Genomic DNA, 19,233 nt, shown 5'->3' with positions numbered 1-19,233 from the left:
TTTATTATTATTGCTATCATTTTGATTATTATTATTATTCATGTTATCTGTATTGGTGTCGATTTTTGTTTTTTAAAAAATCACTTGCTTCAACCGAGATTCGAACCCTGATCTCCCGCGCGCGAGTCCTTTCCTATGTCTGACGGCCCGATGTCTCCTTTGGACAAAAGTTTCAGAACTTGTAATACATATTTGTATATTCTATCCCCACCAACTTTTAATTTTATCTATACACAGTAGAATTTACTATACGGATAGTAAAAAAATATAATAGTGTTAGCAAAACATACATTGCATAGTAATTTTTAATATTTTGTATAGTAACAAATCCTACATTGTATTAGAAAATTTACTTTCTTAAATTTGTATTTATTAACAGTATTTATAGTAAAATTTACTATACGAATAGTAAAAAATATAATCATCTTAGCAAAAAATACATTACGAGTAATTTTGAATATCTTATTATGTAATTATTACTGACTAGTAAATTTTACTAAACGTTTAGTAATAATTACAATACAAAATGTATTTTTTCATATCTGTTAGTAAATTTTACTACAGTGCTGTAATTTTTACTATACTTTTTTTCCATGTAGAGAAATGACTCACAAAAATCTGTTTCTTATATTACATAAAATAGCATTGACATGTAATTGTGAAAAAGTAGTATTGGGATTCCCCTATGAATGAGACAACCGGCCGTATTATTAATTTTTAAAATGATAAAATAATTTTTTATTTTATGAAAAATACAATTTGACTTTCGATACTCCAAAAAAATAAAACTACTTCTTTTAACACTGGAAAAATTTAACACCACTACCGGTGTTAATTTAACACCGTTTTAGTGGTTCATTTTAACACTGATAGCGTGGACTTGTTCCGTTTTTTTTTTATCAGTGTAAGAAACTTAAAAATAAATAATTGCAAAATTTAAATTTTAATGAGTTTCCATAACAAGATTTTCGACAGTGATCACTACCGGTAAATCCCAAAAAAAAAAACTGGTGAATGTTTGATTGAAATATTCATATACGTGTCGCAATTCAGCAGGTGAGATTGTGTGTAAAGACATCACTTAAGAACAAATCCTCAGTTAGCTTTCGATCCTCGTTATTTGCGGGTCGTTCGGGCCTCGAAATATTTTTAGTCAAAAAAATATCAATTGACAAAAGTTTAAATAAAATTTTATATTTGTAATAATAAATACAAATTATTTTTATAATTAAGACGATAAATTTCATCCACAAGTAAGTAATTAATTTAATTTTTCATTTTAGAATTCAATATTTTTTTAAATAAATTAAACTTAATTGTATTTAAATTTTTTTTTAAATCTGCCAAAAAATTGGAATTAAATTTTTAAAAAAATTTTAATTTTTTTTTTAATTAAAATCTAATTATGTTAGAAATAATTTTTTATTTTTAGATAAAATTATATGGCTGACAATTTAATTTTTGAATGAAGCTTACTTCAAAAAATTTTTTTATTTATTTTTTATATAATATATTTATTTTGTTAAAGATTATAATTTTAGGTTATCTTTTTTTTTTGCAAATTCTGATTTTAAAAACCTGGGAAAAAATCCTTGTACAAAATTTTGTCACAAGAATTCAAATTTTTTTTTTTTTATTTAAATTTCTATATAATTATATTTATTTAAATTAAACAAAGTAACGAAATTTGAATTTTTTCAATTCAAGCATAAAAAAACTTTAAAGAAGAGTAAAATAAAATGGAATAAAAAATTAATTGGATGACTTTGGTTTTCATTTAGTTTTCTATAAACAGAAATAAAAGTAAATTAGTTGATTAAATTGATTGGTTATTTAATATTTTGTCAACCGTTAAATTATTTTCAAAAGATAATGATAATAGTGTTTGAATAAATTAGAAAGGTTGAACTTTGGGACATCTGCCTGACTACTGCCAACTGACCTTGGGGTTTTTACGTCAAGTTATAAAATCGAATTGTTACATCAATTGGAATCGGTAAAAAGTAGGGGTCATTTTCATTATATCACTTTAAAGGATTGTTTTCACTGTGTCCAGGGACAAGGTCAGTTTTGTGAAAGTATTCATTTTTATGATTATCAACTAAATTTTTTAATTTCAAGTAGAAAACATATTATATATGTTCTAATTAAAGATTCCGACAGAAAAAAATAATTGTTCGATTATATTTCGATTTAAATTTTTGGATCGAATCGCACTTTAAAATCGAGGAATTTGAAATTAACACTTTAAATAACATTAGAACACCATAAGAGAACCATGGATACTTAACACACTGTAAAACATCTTTTGAGTGACTGCAAAAAAACTACTGTGTTGAACAGAATACAATTACTGTGGATTAAAACAATAAGTTGTAAGACACTTGGTTTTGAGTACGGAAAATAATTGCGATTCTATTGTTCTTAATAAGATGTAATCAAAATTCTTAATCAGGGTAATTATAAATAATTATATAGAATAATTATTCATGGCCTCAAGGGAGAATTATGTATATAAGATTGGATAAACGAACACAAAAAATATTTTAATAATGTTTATAATAGGGGAAGGGGGCAAAATGGGATATTTAAGGAAATAATTTCGGGGACTCAAATTCCTAATTAAAAATATTCATTGAAAAGGATTGAAAAAGATGAGAATTGAATACTTTTGAATACTTTCTATACAACCAGATTTTCATCTGGGTATAAAATTAATACTTTTCAATTCTATTGAATCCAAAAATAATATGAGAATTTCTAAACTTCCGAGGAATTGAAAAAGATTCAAAAGAATTGATATTTTTAATATTTCTAAATACTTTCCGATATCAAAATAATATCACATCTCGGGTCACGTGTGGGATTGAGAAGAATTCAAATGAATTGAAATTTTTGAATCTTTCTGAATCCTTCTTGATACCAAAATAATCAAATTTTGTAAGGTATTGAAATGATGAAAGATTGAATTCTTTTCAATACTTTTGAATTCCATTTTAAGAATTGCAAAGTATTCAAATGACCAAAATTTCAATTCCATTCAATATTTTTCAAAACCTACGTATGGATTGAAAAGAATTGAAATAATTTTCAATCCTTTTCTATGAGTATTTTTAATCAGGGTATCCTGGGTCGAAAAATTTGATCTGATTTTAGTCTAATTGGACTATTTGATCTGTTTTTGATCTTTTACAAAAATTTTAAGCTGTTTTTGATCTGTTGTTTTAAAAAACAACGGCGTTACAGACAGACAAAACTAGATTAATTCTCGAACTTTAAAAATTTTAGTTCTGAAAATTTGCAAGGACAAAACTGGATTAAATCATGAATTGAGAAAATTTTTATTTATGGGCAATATTTATAAAATAAATATTGAGTTACAGAATTGATTATGTTTTGATTACTATTTACTCAGTATCTTTTGTTTAAAAATGTCGGCAGTTAATAAAAGTTTGAAAGCTTAATTTTTAGTTGTCTTCACAGCATATTTATAGCATTTAATAAAAGCGATAAAATAACTCTTAAAATGTCAAGAAATTTTTGTTTTTTACTGGATGAAATTTGAAATATTTTGGCATTAGAAAACATCAAAATTCTTGTGACATCTTATTACGAAAGCGCATTCGCATGTTTCAAATACCAAAAAATTAAAATAAATTTATAAATCTAAATTTTTATTATTATTATTTATATTTATAAAAAGTTCCGTTTTTGATCTAAAAGCGATTAAAAACAGACCAAAAATTATAGTAAATAAAGTCTGTTTTTGTCCTTAAAAACATTCGAACACAAGCCAATAATTATAATAAAAAAAGTCTGTTTTTAGTCTAAACCCGATTTAAAACCGACTAAATATTATACGAAAATAAGTCTGATTTTGGCCTGGATAAGGAATAGTACAGGCAAAAACAGATTAAATTCCTATATAAAATAAATATGATTTACAAACTTGAATTAAAGAAAAAATATTTAAATTTATCATTTATTTTTAAAAAAAATCTTATTTTTACCCGGATAAATTTGATAAAATTAAATTTTCTTATATGTAATTTGCAAGAAGAAAAATTAGATTTCACATAATTATTGGATGCAAAGAAAAAAAAAATTTATTAACTCGCTTTCATGTATGTCTGTTCGAGTGGAATTTTGTAATTGATTTTAAAGTAATTTCCTGATGACCTAAAGACCTTAAATTTGGGACATAGTTCAGAATGATATGACAATGCAGAAAGATAAAAAGTAGAAGGAGAAACAGTAGAAGAAAAAGAAATAAACTGAAAGAAAAAAACAAAAACAAATGAAAAAAAATCGAACAAAAAATTCATATTCATTTGTGAATTTTTAACAGCTATGAAAATATCTTTAAAATTTAAAACTAAAAACGTGCGAGGCATGCAACAGATAACTGTAAAAAGTGTAGAGGAGCTATCAATGAGAACTTACTCATTGGCTCATATTATTTGCAGCGCAATAAAATTTTTAGTTGAACAATGCATAAATTATATATTGCATGCGCCACACATTTTCCGTTTTAAATCGTGAAAGTTTTCGAAGCAATTAAAAATTCACAATAACAAATTTTAAGGATTATCTGTAAGAAGTTCAGAATTTGTAAGTGGTTTTAAATCTTTAAATTTTCATGAGGCTCAGAGAAATTATTTAATACTTTGTAGTCCGTTTTAAAAACGAAGTGTATTTCATTTTTTTTTTTTTTATTTCGATAATTTTTAATAGTTTTTATCATAAAAGAAAAGTCATTAACATTTTTCGAATAAAGAAACTATTTGAAAAAAAACAAACATAAATTGTTTGAAGTAATATATAAATAAAATTATGACGCCAAACTATCATCTGATGAAAACTTGATTTTCAAAAATTGGAATGAAAACAAGAATTTCCCGAATTTTTTGAAAATTATAAATTTTCATAATGAGATATTGAAAAAGCAGTTGGATAAGTTCATTACATATGTCGGAATTGAGTTATACTGAATGTACATTGATAAAAAAATAGTTTTCAAATTTTCGGTGGAGTCTCGACTCGGGAAAAAAAATTTAGATTTGTTCTGATCAAGTTAGATCAGCTCAGATTAAATTTGATCACAATTTATACTGAATCCAGATCAGAGTAGATCTGATTTGATCAGTTCAGATCAAACTAAATTTGATGTTCTGATTAAATTAGATCAGCTCAGATCAAAATTGATCACAATTTATACTGAACCCAGATCAGAGTAGATCGGAGTTGATCAGTTCAGATCAAACTAAATTTGATGTTCTGATTAAATTAGATCAGCTCAGATCAAATTTGATCAAAATTTATACTGAACCCAGATGGAGTAGATCTGATTTGATCAGTTCAGATCAAACTGAATTTGAAGTTCTGATTAAATTAGATCAGCTCAGATCAAATTTGATCACAATTTATACTGAATCCAGATCAGAGTCGATCTGATTTCATCAGTTCAGATCAAACTAAATTTGATGTTCTGATTAAATTAGATCAGCTCAGATCAAATTTGATCAAAATTTATACTGAACCCAGATGGAGTAGATCTGATTTGATCAGTTCAGATCAAACTGAATTTGAAGTTCTGATTAAATTAGATCAGCTCAGATCAAATTTGATCACAATTTATACTGAATCCAGATCAGAGTCGATCTGATTTCATCAGTTCAGATCAAACTAAATTTGATGTTCTGATTAAATTAGATCAGCTCAGATCAAATTTGATCACAATTTATACTGAATCCAGATCAGAGTCGATCTGATTTCATCAGTTCAGATCAAACTAAATTTGATGTTCTGATTAAATTAGATCAGCTCAGATCAAATTTGATCAAAATTTATACTGAATCCAGATCAGAGTCGATCTGATTTCATCAGTTCAGATCAAACTAAATTTGATGTTCTGATTAAATTAGATCAGCTCAGATCAAATTTGATCACAATTTATACTGAATCCAGATCAGAGTAGATCTGATTTGATCAGTTCAGATCAAACTAAATTTGATGTTCTGATCAAATTAGATCAGCTCAGATCAAATCTGATCACAATTTATACTGAATCCAGATCAGAGTAGATCTGATTTGATCAGTTCAGATCAAACTAAATTGGATGTCCTGATTAAATTAGATCAGCTCAGATCAAATTTTATCACAATTTATACTGAACCCAGATCAGAGTAGATCTGATTTCATCAGTTCAGATCAAACTAAATTTGATGTTCTGATTAAATTAGATCAGCTCAGATCAAATTTGATCAAAATTTATACTGAACCCAGATCAGAGTAGATCTGATTTAATCAGTTCAGATCAAACTAAATTTGATGTTCTGATCAAATTAGATCAGCTCAGATCAAATCTGATCACAATTTATACTGAATCCAGATCAGAGTAGATCTGATTTGATCAGTTCAGATCAAACTAAATTGGATGTCCTGATTAAATTAGATCAGCTCAGATCAAATTTGATCAAAATTTATACTGAACCCAGATCAGAGTAGATCTGATTTGATCAGTTCAGATCAAACTAAATTTGATGTTTTGATTAAATTAGATCAGCTCAGATCAAATTTGATCAAAATTTATACTGAACCCAGATCAGAGTAGATCTGATTTGATCAGTTCAGATCAAACTAAATTTGATGTTCTGATTAAATTAGATCAGCTCAGATCAAATTTGATCACAATTTATACTGAATCCAGATCAGAGTCGATCTGATTTCATCAGTTCAGATCAAACTAAATTTGATGTTCTGATTAAATTAGATCAGCTCAGATCAAATTTGATCACAATTAATACTGAATCCAGATCAGAGTCGATCTGATTTCATCAGTTCAGATCAAACTAAATTTGATGTTCTGATTAAATTAGATCAGCTCAGATCAAATTTGATCAAAATTTATACTGAACCCAGATCAGAGTAGATCTGATTTGATCAGTTCAGATCAAACTAAATTTGATGTTCTGATTAAATTAAATCAGCTCAGATCAAATTTGATCAAAATTTATACTGAACCCAGATCAGAGTAGATCTGATTTGATCAGTTCAGATCAAACTAAATTGGATGTCCTGATTAAATTAGATCAGCTCAGATCAAATTTTATCACAATTTATACTGAACCCAGATCAGAGTAGATCTGATTTGATCAGTTCAGATCAAACTAAATTTGATGTTCTGATTAAATTAGATCAGCTCAGATCAAATTTGATCACAATTTATACTGAATCCACATCAGAGTCGATCTGATTTCATCAGTTCAGATCAAACTAAATTTGATGTTCTGATCAAATTAGATCAGCTCAGATCAAATCTGATCACAATTTATACTGAATCCAGATCAGAGTAGATCTGATTTGATCAGTTCAGATCAAACTAAATTTGATGTTCTGATTAAATTAGATCAGCTTAGATCAAATTTGATCACAATTTATACTGAATCCAGATCAGAGTCGATCTGATTTCATCAGTTCAGATCAAACTAAATTGGATGTCCTGATTAAATTAGATCAGCTCAGATCAAATTTGATCACAATTTATACTGAACCCAGATCAGAGTCGATCTGATTTCATCAGTTCAGATCAAACTAAATTTGATGTTCTGATTAAATTAGATCAGCTCAGATCAAATTTGATCACAATTTATACTGAACCCAGATCAGAGTAGATCTGATTTGATCAGTTCAGATCAAACTAAATTTGATGTTCTGATTAAATTAAATCAGCTCAGATCAAATTTGATCAAAATTTATACTGAACCCAGATCAGAGTAGATCTGATTTGATCAGTTCAGATCAAACTAAATTTGATGTTCTGATTAAATTAGATCAGCTTAGATCAAATTTGATCACAATTTATACTGAATCCAGATCAGAGTCGATCTGATTTCATCAGTTCAGATCAAACTAAATTGGATGTCCTGATTAAATTAGATCAGCTCAGATCAAATTTGATCACAATTTATACTGAACCCAGATCAGAGTCGATCTGATTTCATCAGTTCAGATCAAACTAAATTGGATGTCCTGATTAAATTAGATCAGCTCAGATCAAATTTGATCACAATTTATACTGAACCCAGATCAGAGTCGATCTGATTTCATCAGTTCAGATCAAACTAAATTTGATGTTCTGATTAAATTAGATCAGCTCAGATCAAATTTGATCACAATTTATACTGAATCCAGATCAGAGTCGATCTGATTTCATCAGTTCAGATCAAACTAAATTGGATGTTCTGATTAAATTAGATCAGCTTAGATCAAATTTGATCACAATTTATACTGAATCCAGATCAGAGTCGATCTGATTTCATCAGTTCAGATCAAACTAAATTGGATGTCCTGATTAAATTAGATCAGCTCAGATCAAATTTGATCACAATTTATACTGAACCCAGATCAGAGTAGATCTGATTTGATCAGTTCAGATCAAACTAAATTTGATGTTCTGATTAAATTAAATCAGCTCAGATCAAATTTGATCAAAATTTATACTGAACCCAGATCAGAGTAGATCTGATTTGATCAGTTCAGATCAAACTAAATTTGATGTTCTGATTAAATTAGATCAGCTCAGATCAAATTTGATCACAATTTATACTGAACCCAGATCAGAGTAGATCTGATTTGATCAGTTCAGATCAAACTAGATCTGATCAGATATGACATTTTTCTTTAGGAAAAAATTGTCCAGATCTACCCGGATCGAATCTAATCAAGTTAGATCAACCTAGATCGAGTCAGATCAAAATATATCAACATTGATTAAATGATCAATGTATGAAGTAAATTTAAATAGATCTAATTGGACCTGTACGGATCAAACCAGATCTGAGTTGATATAACTTTTTCTCGGGAAAAAAAGTTCAGATCGGCTCTGATCAGATTAGATCTGTACAGATTATAAAGAAATATTTCTTTACATTATATTGTAATTATAAGATTAACTAGTTGAATTTTGACACATTTACCTAAATGTTGATAATTGTAAAAAGTCTATCGTAATTAAAATAAATACATTTTCTTGTTTATTCAGCTAATAATTCTTTTATTATAAAAAATATAAACATGATATTAATTTTCTATCGATTTTATCTGATATTCATATAGATACTTCATATACATCGTTACATGACTTTCTTGGGTAAATAAGTATACTGAGCAGATCTGAGTGTTTTTTATTTACCTTGATTCTTTCAGATCTATTCTGATCAGATTAGATCTAATTTAATCCAAACAGATCTGGCCAAAATGCAGATCTGTTCAGATCTGAAACATCAGATCTAGTTTGATCTGAATAGATCTAAATTTTTTTTCCCGGGCGAAGCTTCGACCGTTGTGTTATGAAGCCCGTCCGCTATCCACTAAACTAATCCATCTTATTAATAATTATTAATTAATATTTTCAGCAAATCTTGATGTTGTTTTAAGATATAATTTATTAATCTCAAGATTTTTGTGTTTGTTATGTTATAATAGTATCAATTCATAAGTAACTTTTTTTTTGGCTTTTCAATTATATAATTTATTTTTTATTTTTCACATTGAAAATTGTTTTTTCAGATAACCATGGAATGGAAGATATTATTTTGGATAGTTTTCATCACAGGACTGTCGTATTCATACCCTCAACAAAGTACTATAGATCCAAATTTACTTATTGAAATTTTTGGTACGCCACCATCAAATGTCGCAGCTAAATTCACCACAACAACAAATCGCCCGTTTACAAAATACGACCCGAGTGGATTAGATTCTTTAATTGATGAAGTTTTTGGCACAACAACCGAAGAAGTTAAACATGATCAAAAATTACCAAACAATCCCGATAAAATTCATAATTCGGAAAACGAAGATTGTGAATGTGTTAGTTACTATCTCTGTTCAAACGGTACTATTATTGAAGATGGTGTTGGATTGATTGACATCAGGTAATTAAGAGATTAAAAATAATATTTACTTCAATGTAATACTTTAGTTTTTACATGTCAATTTCTGTTTACTTCAAAATTACGAATACAAGATGAAAATATTTCTTACACCAGAAATTATTTGCAGACACTAACGCATATCTTGCGCAAGATCTGCGCAAGAAGTGTCATGTCACATGATCTGTTTCTGTCGCTTCATCCTTTCCATTAGCATACGATACAGAATCCTGAAGTAAAGTGACAGAGATAGAAGTGAGATATATAGATAGGATAACATGACACTTCTTGCGCAGACCTGGCGCAAGACTGCGTTAGTGTCTGCGAGTAATTTCTGGTGCGACTCGCTCGAGATACGCGTAAGTAACTTTACTAACACATCTTGAGCAAAACATCTTCAATGTTTTTTTGTACAATATCATGTGCAAGTCCTGCAACAATCTTGTCTTAGAATCTTGCATTAGTATCTTGTGACAGAGTGATAGGTATATAAAAACATAGACACCTGGGGGTTTTTCGCGTTACTTTCATAAAAATAGTACAAAATTACTACAAGATTGCCATTTTGGGCTATGCGTGATTTATTTTAAAAGTACACAATTTTACACCCGGTATTTAAATCGGTGATCATTTAATTAATTAATAGAAATACAGTTTAATCGTATAGTAATCAAGTAAAAATATTTTTAACACCAAAAAATATTTTTACTAAGGGTGTGTGAATCTTGTTCGAGTCGAATGTCGAATAGTTCGAAGTTTCGAATAATTCTAATAGTTTGAAATATTCAAAAGTTTCGAATAGTTCGAAAGATTCGGAAAATTCGAAATCTTTGGTTAATAATATTATTGAATCTAAAAAAGTTTAAAATTAAAAAACTATTACATTAATATTTGTACCTGAAAAGAGTCCATATTATCGTAAATGTGATGAACGTAAGATTTAAAAAAGTTCGAATTATTCAAATTTTTCGAGCGATTCAAACCTTTCGAATAGCTCGAACTCTTCGGATCTTTCAAATTTTTGAGGTGAATCTCGAATCGAATTGTTCGATTCGATTTGCCTCAAATAATTCGAAGTTTCGAGTATTCGTACACCCCCAAAAAAGATAGAAAAAGACATTATTTTCACGTGTTAATTTCCGAAATCAACAATAGAAATATTTTTTATTATTATTGAATACTATTATGAACAATTTAATTGATTTAAATAAATTTCACAATAATTATTATTTTCCAGTATGAAAAAACCATATACTGTCGATAATATATAAAAAAATATATGGTAAATAACTGAACATATATGGCGGCAAAATTATTAATATTGATTAATATATAATTAATCATATATAATAATTTATAAGTTTAATATTATGATAATCCATATCATTTATAATATGCGTGATTATATATATGTGATATTGTATCAAAAATTATATGTACGTTTTATATACTAATTTATAACGTAAAATATATATGTTTCATATTATAAATTAATTTATAATTTCAATATTATTATAATCCATGTAATTTATAATATATGTAATTGTATACATATGATATTACATCTCAAATTATCTCGTTTTATATATAAACTTATAATTTAAATATTATGATAATTTCGATATTATTATACATGTATGAATAATTTAAAATATACATTCATACTAAAAATTAAAGGAACTAAAAAATATAAATAGTTGTAGTTATCATGTAACTACATAAAAATACTAAAAATATCATAGCTTACATCATATATCAATAAGTATATAAATCTATCATATATTTAAATACATAAGGTAAATGTCCCTATACCGGAACAAGACCCAATACCGGAACGATTTGATAATCATTATATTATATTTCAACTCGTACGCGATGAAACTAAATAAAACTTTCTTTATTTGAAACCTTAATCTTTCACTTAAAAAATAAGATATAAAATAGATTTTAGAAAATAATTAAAATATAAAAAAAAAAATTTTGATTAGAGCAATAGTCTCGGATTCATGACTTTTTCATGTCTCTTAATGGTTTTGCTAAGAAATCAGTCAATGGTCTTAAGCTTATAGAAAATGCATAGAATTACTTTTCAATCATTTTTTTTTTGTATATGCATCTTGAATGACATAAAATTCAAGAAAACATATTAAAAATATGAAAAAAATAGTATTATTATATTAATTTTACTGTTCGTCTATTGGGACACCAAAATGAACCCGTGCCCAGTACCGGAACAGCCAATCATATTAATGTTATCGATAGACATTAACGGTCAGTTTTATTGACTGGCTAAATCAAGTACAATATTAATTATTACTGGAGCCCTAATATTTAATGCAGTATGTATGATTGTTATACAAAATAGATTAAGTATAGATAAACTCTAATTTAAATCATAAAAAATAAATTTTAGTTTTTAGTTTTTTTTTTTTTTTTTAATTATTTTTCTAGTATAACCTCAAATGATTTATTTTGTTTCTATTCTTTAGTTCAAAATATTTATTTTCATTGAATATTCAATCATTTTAAAATTTTAAATACATTTTACATTATGGGTGTGATATAGCAGACATCAGACAAATTCAAAATTATTAATAAATCGAGTAAATAATTGATAATATAAAATTTAAAATAATGCAAATTCAAAAAATTTTGAAATTAATAGTGCTTTTGTTTAAATATTATTTTTTTAATGATTTATCTTATTTATTTATAATTTTAAAGTTCTCTGATGTCTGCTACATTCATACTCGTTTTATATTAATATTATTTAATAATTATTAATATTTTCACCATGAATAAATGCAAAAAATAACTTATTTTATTTACTGTTCCGGTATTAGGACAACCGAATTCTCGTATCGGGACAAGGCTATTTCAGCGTTCCGGTATTGGGTGTTTTGGGTGTCATAGAAAAAATTTTTTTTTTTATATTAAATTTAAGAAAAATGAACTAATTTGATTATTTTTGAATTGGTAAATGTCTATTTTATATGATGTAATAAATTATTTTGGTTTATAATTTATTTGAATATTTTTAAAACGATAAAAATCAGTCATATACCCTTCGTCGTTCCGGTATTGGGACATTTACCTTTATGTTTACACATATTTGTGCAAATATATGTAAACATATATCTATATAAATATATATTTACATACATTTATATAAATATATGTGAACATATATTTATATAATTATATATTTACATGTATAAATATTATATGTCAATCATATAATTAAATCATATATCTTAGCATATAACTTAAAGTATAGTATAAAATATTCTAAGCAATACTTATAAGTTATCAAGTAAAAAAAATATATTACCGATATATATGTTGGAAATTATAAAATCATATAATATTTCGGCAAAATTTTGTATATGGCTCCGTATATGACTTCTTATAATCCCATATAATCATCATATATTTTGAGTTATACTGAAGTTCATATATTGCTTTTTCATACGGGTTAATTCGACAAAATGTTGTCGTTAGTTCACAAAACGATTTACAACCTTTCGTTCGATAACAATGACCTTTTTTTCAAAATTTGAATTACAGCAAAAATACTTCAACTAATATCCATAAAAATTATTGTCCGTATTTATTACAGACTGGGAGGAACTACTTGTGAAAATTATTTGGACGTTTGTTGCAAACATTCAGATATTTTGGATCGTGATAAACGTCTGACAGTAAAACCAACGAAGCGTGAAGGATGCGGGCATCGTCATTTCAATGGCGTAGGTTTTAGGATAACAGGTCACTCTGACAATGAAGCTCAGTTTGGGGAATTCCCTTGGATGGTTGCAGTTTTACGTACAGACGGAAATTCATCAAACCAATTAGGTGAAAAAATAAATCATTTTCAATGTGGGGGCTCTCTGATTCATCCACAAGCAGTTTTGACTGCTGCTCATTGCGTTAAAGGGTAAATATAATCAAGTACAAAAATAATTTACAATAAAACTGAATGATATATGAAATTTTTTGTTAATTATCTATTTTTAAGGCGGGATTCTTGGGAGTTGATAATAAGAGCAGGTGAATGGGATACCCAAACTCGAAGTGAACCACTTCCACATCAAAATCGAGATGTTTCGAGAATTATTATTCATCCTAACTTTAAATCTGGTAATTTGCATAATGATTTTGCAATTCTAATTCTGTCAAAAGCTGTAGAATATGCAGAGAATGTTGATATTGTTTGTCTGCCGGATAAATATGACGTCTTCGATAACGCAAGATGTGCCGCAAGTGGTTGGGGGAAAGATGTTTTCGGTAAGTATCCAAATTTTTTGACAAATTACTTAATACAGTCGACTTCCTGTCATAAATTTGCCTGTGATTAGTCTCTTCCCCTCAATCGTCGGTTACTGAGCCCCTCAAAAATGTATATTAAACTGTTTCAAATTAGGGGTCTATTTTTTTTTTTATGAACGACCCGACGTCAAAGTTTGATACAATTCGAAGAACTTATTTTTGCTCATTCTGAATTTTATACCATGCCAACCAATGAGAATTCAGAAATTCTCAATACAGTTTTTTGTAGGAAATTGAATACTCTACAAAAAAAGTCTCTTATCATTTTTTAATAAATCCATCTGTTCAAAAGTTATTGGAGCTTGAAGTCAAGTTAGAGTATATTTCAAGATCTTCGTACTTTTCCGGCGAAACTACCGGACATCATAAAATGATATTTATATTTTTTGTATACAATTTTATTTCCTACAAATTATCTCTGAGAAATTTTTTTTTAAATTCTGCATTCTCTTCTAGTTATTTCCATTTGAATGCCAAGCTCCTAAAAAAATAGTCTTCTGATCGATTTAAAGAGAAAATAATTTGCAGTAGATATTTACAATGAAAATAATAAGTAATATTTTTTAAACAGCTAAAATGCTTCTTAATGTAACACCGAGTGAAAAAAATTTGTTACGCGCTCAAATTAATACTAAGTTATGTAGTATTGAAATAATTATTAAAAAATTTTGAATTAGGTAAAGAAGGACATTACCAAGTCATACTCAAACGCATTGAATTGCCAGTAGTCAATCACGAAGTATGTCAAAATTCTCTACGCACTACTCGGCTCGGAAAATACTTTAGGTTGGACAATAGTTTTATATGCGCTGGAGGCGAAATTGGAAAAGATACATGCAAGGTAAGCTTAATATTCATTATTATTTATGTTACTTATTGCTTCTATAATTTTTAAACTCAGTAAATTTATAAAAATTTTTTAAAATAGTATATTGTGTCACAAGGGATGAAATAAGACGATTTCAGACCAGTGTGGGTGGCGCCCGAACCGTAAATGGGGGCTGACATCACCCGCAGTCTGAAATTGTGTTTTATCTTGAGTTACACACTATATTTTTGGTGGTGTAGCCGCCTTGAAACTTGAAGTATTAGTGTCAGCAGCCAGTCAAAAAAAGGTTAATTTAAAATTAATTGTGTGATCAACTACTAGTGTAAGCGTAGATCGTGATTTGCAATTTATAATTAAATAAAAACTACAAATACTATTTATTACACGAAGAAAAAAGTATAGTAAAAATTACAATGCTATAGTAAAATTTACTAACAGATACACTGTAAAAAATTTCCAACAAATTTTACTATGGGCGTATTGTAACACCGGACCATAAGAAAACTGGTACAAAATTTACAAGTATCCGATAGTAAACGGTATGCGCAGACGACACAATTGGGACCTATGCGCATACGTTTACTATGGGACACTTGTAAATTTTGTATCAGTTTTCTTATGGTCCGGGGTTACAATGCACCCATAGTAAAATTTAATGGGAATTTTTCACAGTGTATGAAAAAATATATTCTGTATTGTAATTATTACTAAACATTTAGTAAAATTTACTAGTTAGTAATAATTACATAATAAGATATTCAAAATTACTCGTAATGTATTTTTTGCTAAGACGATTATATTTTTACTATCTGTATAGTAAATTTTACTACAAGTACTATTAATACATACAAATTTAAAAAAGTTAATTTTTTAATACAATATAGGATTTGTTACTATACAAAAAATTAAAAATTACTATACGCGGTGTATTTTTTGATAACACGATTATATTTTTTTATCATCTGTATAGTAAATTCTACTGTGTATAGATAAAATTAAAAGTTGCTGGGGATAGCATATATAAATGTGTATTACAACCCGCATGAAAAAGCTTTATATGTGAACACATGATAAAATATATGAATATTGTAATGTGATATATTGTACATTATATAAAATAATATTAATATTTTTGCCGTATTATTATATGATAATATATTGAATAAGAATATATTGCTAGAATATATTACCAATATATTTATCAATATATGACTTTTTTATGTATGTTTTACATATATATTAATATATATTTTTTTATATTGATATATTATATTGAAAGTAGTATATTAACTAATATATAGTATTTTTTATATATGTTTTCCAGTATATTGCAAAATATATGGTTTCCAGTATATTGTAAAATATATGACACTTTTTTTACTTTTCTTATGTTATTGCGTTGGTTATTCAGTAAATGCAAGATCAATGAAAAGAAAAAAAAATAATAAACTTGACTTTTTTTTTGTGGAATTGTGCGGAAATTAAAAAAATAAAATTTTCAATATAATGCGAAATATATAAGTTTTAATATATTGGAAAAATATAATTCCAATATACTGCGAACCATATATTTAAACACATAAATTCTGTCATATATAATCAATTATATAGAGACCACATACCACTAATTATATGGGTCAAAATATATGGAAGTATATATCAAGTTTATTATATTATACTTATAAATTATATGTATACTAATCCATATATGGCAAGAAAATATTGAGCAATATATGAGATAATATACGTAAAAAACATATATTTTTCAATTTAGATATTTTTGCCGCTATATATTTATCACATATACATGGATAGTAAAATTTACTAAATATAACTAAAAATGAATATGCAATATAGGAGATTTTCCATAACCAGTATATGAGAAGTTACTAAACGACTTGTAAAATATGCTTACCTGTTTATTAATTTTTCATATAAATCAGAAGCGTTTCAAGATTACTATCCAAATTTCGTAATTATTCTCATATTTTTTAGTAAAATTAACTTTATTTTTTTCTCCGTGTACTTACACTAATTTTTATAAAAGTTAATCACTAAGTCAGAACTGTCATTTACGTAATTGAAATTACTATCAAACAAATGACAAGTATCAGAGTTTAAATTGCGAAAGCCTTCAGTTAACAGGCAGAAACATTCTTTATTTTTTCCCAAGGGACGAAACAAATGTTTCTGCCCGCTGATTGAAGCATTCATAATTAACGCGTTTGCTATTTTTGTTCGCGGCATTGACTTGAAATTAGACTGTCTCGATTGGCTGTAGACTTTGAAACCTCAAGTTTGCTGGTATCATGAAGACATAAATAAAATTAAACAATAATCAAACTGTCTAGGGTGATGGAGGAAGTCCACTAGTGTGTCCACTTCGCAATGATCCAACTCGTTATTCACAAGCTGGAATCGTTTCTTGGGGCATCGGCTGTGGTGAAGACGGAGTTCCTGGTGTTTATGCTAATGTTGCTTATGCACGTGAATGGATTGATGAGCAATTAGCACAAGTTTTTACTAAACTTTAAATTCATTCCAGAGCAATGTGAAAAAAAAAAGTATATGTTAAATTTTATACGACTGCATTTAAATATTGCTATAAATTTTTGAATTAAAAATACATTCATTACATTCCATACATAGATTATAAAACAAATATTTAATTAATGTAACGGGGCCGTTGAGTCCACCTTGACGGGAGGCCGATTCCTCAGCTTTTTGGGCATACTCGCGCTGCGTAAGCCCTATTTGTATATTATGACCAGGGTTGCGAATTCTTAAATGAAAATATTTGCAATTAAAAATTAAATTTTAAATCCGTAATTGAAATTATATTGATTAAAATGACGAAATTAATTTTTAATTCAACAACTTTAATTGAAAAATTAATTTTAATCCAGAAACGTGAGATTTAAAATTTAAAAATTGATATTTAATTTGGCGCGAAAAATTCAAAATTTAAAATTTAATTTAAATGTACTCACGTGGGATTAAAAATCGAAAAACTTATTTTTAATCAGACGTAAAATTAAAAATTAAAAAATTAGTTTTTAAATTGACACGTGAGTTTAAAATTTCAAAAATTAATTCTAATTCAGACACGTGGGATCAAAAATTGGAAATTACTTTTTAATTTAGATATGGTACGCAATCAGATAAGTAATCAAGACAAAAAATTTGACGACACACATGAAAGAATACTGTTTTACTTGACCTTCAAGTTTAAATATTTTTAAACTTACTCTTGATCGTCAGATATAATAGAATTTCAAATAAAAAGATTATTCACAGTTGAGACATTTAACAATTAAATTTTTTGAATAATTTTCAGTGCAAACAGAGAATTTAAAATTAAAACAATACTTTTCCGATGTTTGAAATTTAAAATTTTTTATTTAATTTTTGATACGAAAATAGAAAATTAAAAAACGGAATGTAATTTTTGAATCTCCTATAGCTATGGCTAATTAAAATTTTTGATTTACTTTTCAATTATTAAATATTGAATTTAAGATGAGAAATGAATTCTTGAATCTGGTTTTCCAAATTGAAATTGTTCATTTAATGTTTTATTTTAAAACGTAGATTTAAAAACTAAGCCATTACATTTTAACGCTACTTTACGAATTAAAAATTTGAAATTCAATTGTGAATTCAAAAATGTAGGATTAAAAATTTTAAAATTATTTTTAATTCAAAGATATTGGATTAAAATTAAAAAATCATTTTTAATTTGTTGTTTTTGGATTATGAAATATTAAAAAAAATTTAATTGAAGCACTAATGCAATTATAAATTTAATGCGCTATTTGCAACCCTGCGTGACATCCTGCAATTATTGATAACTTAAAGTGTTAAAGAATTAATAAAGAATATTATTAATAAATTTAACACTATTATTTATTCATTTAATACAATGTTTAAAAATAATTTAACCATCCAACTTATTTTAATAAACATTTTTAATTAATAATTAACTTTAACTATATATAATATTTAAAAAAAAATCATAAAGTTACGTTTATTCAAAAAGTTATTCGTCTTATTTAATTTTTTTTTTATTCATCTTAAAAGAAATGGGAAAATGAAGTATTAATAAAAAAAAGAAAAGAAAGATACAAAATAAATAATATC

General features: G+C 26.8%; 1 protein-coding gene across 3 annotated transcripts; it reads left to right on the top strand.

The window, feature by feature from the left end:
- The first annotated feature begins 1,115 nt into the window (after nt 1–1,115).
- Nucleotides 1,116–17,737, top strand: LOC103569727 (phenoloxidase-activating factor 2). 3 transcript variants are annotated; one of them, XM_008547189.3, is made up of 6 exons: nt 1,116–1,253; nt 9,571–9,938; nt 13,555–13,872; nt 13,954–14,222; nt 14,942–15,105; nt 17,445–17,737. In XM_008547189.3, the coding sequence occupies exons 2-6, from the start codon at nt 9,577–9,579 to the stop codon at nt 17,625–17,627; spliced, it is 1,296 nt and encodes a 431-aa protein (XP_008545411.1). In that variant the 5' UTR covers nt 1,116–1,253; nt 9,571–9,576; the 3' UTR covers nt 17,628–17,737. The 3 variants fall into 3 exon arrangements, with proteins under 3 accessions (XP_008545411.1, XP_008545412.1, XP_008545410.1); XM_008547190.3 differs by lacking the exon at nt 1,116–1,253 and adding an exon at nt 1,936–2,063; XM_008547188.3 differs by lacking the exon at nt 1,116–1,253 and adding an exon at nt 4,497–4,611.
- The last annotated feature ends 1,496 nt before the right edge of the window (nt 17,738–19,233 follow it).

Source organism: Microplitis demolitor, chromosome 6 (genome assembly GCF_026212275.2).
Source record: "Microplitis demolitor isolate Queensland-Clemson2020A chromosome 6, iyMicDemo2.1a, whole genome shotgun sequence".
In the NCBI taxonomy this organism is placed as follows: domain Eukaryota; kingdom Metazoa; phylum Arthropoda; class Insecta; order Hymenoptera; family Braconidae; genus Microplitis; species Microplitis demolitor.
The sequence above is the reverse complement of the archived record's forward strand: the minus strand, read 5'-3'. Positions and strand labels throughout refer to the sequence as shown.

Bases quoted from the DNA above. Each gene is read 5' to 3' on its own strand.
- LOC103569727 (XM_008547189.3), top strand. From the start codon at position 9,577: ATGGAATGGAAGATATTATTTTGGATAGTTTTCATCACAGGACTGTCG. The intron at 13,873-13,953 runs GTAAATATAATC...TCTATTTTTAAG, and splicing joins GCTGCTCATTGCGTTAAAGG to GCGGGATTCTTGGGAGTTGA. The intron at 14,223-14,941 runs GTAAGTATCCAA...ATTTTGAATTAG, and splicing joins TTGGGGGAAAGATGTTTTCG to GTAAAGAAGGACATTACCAA.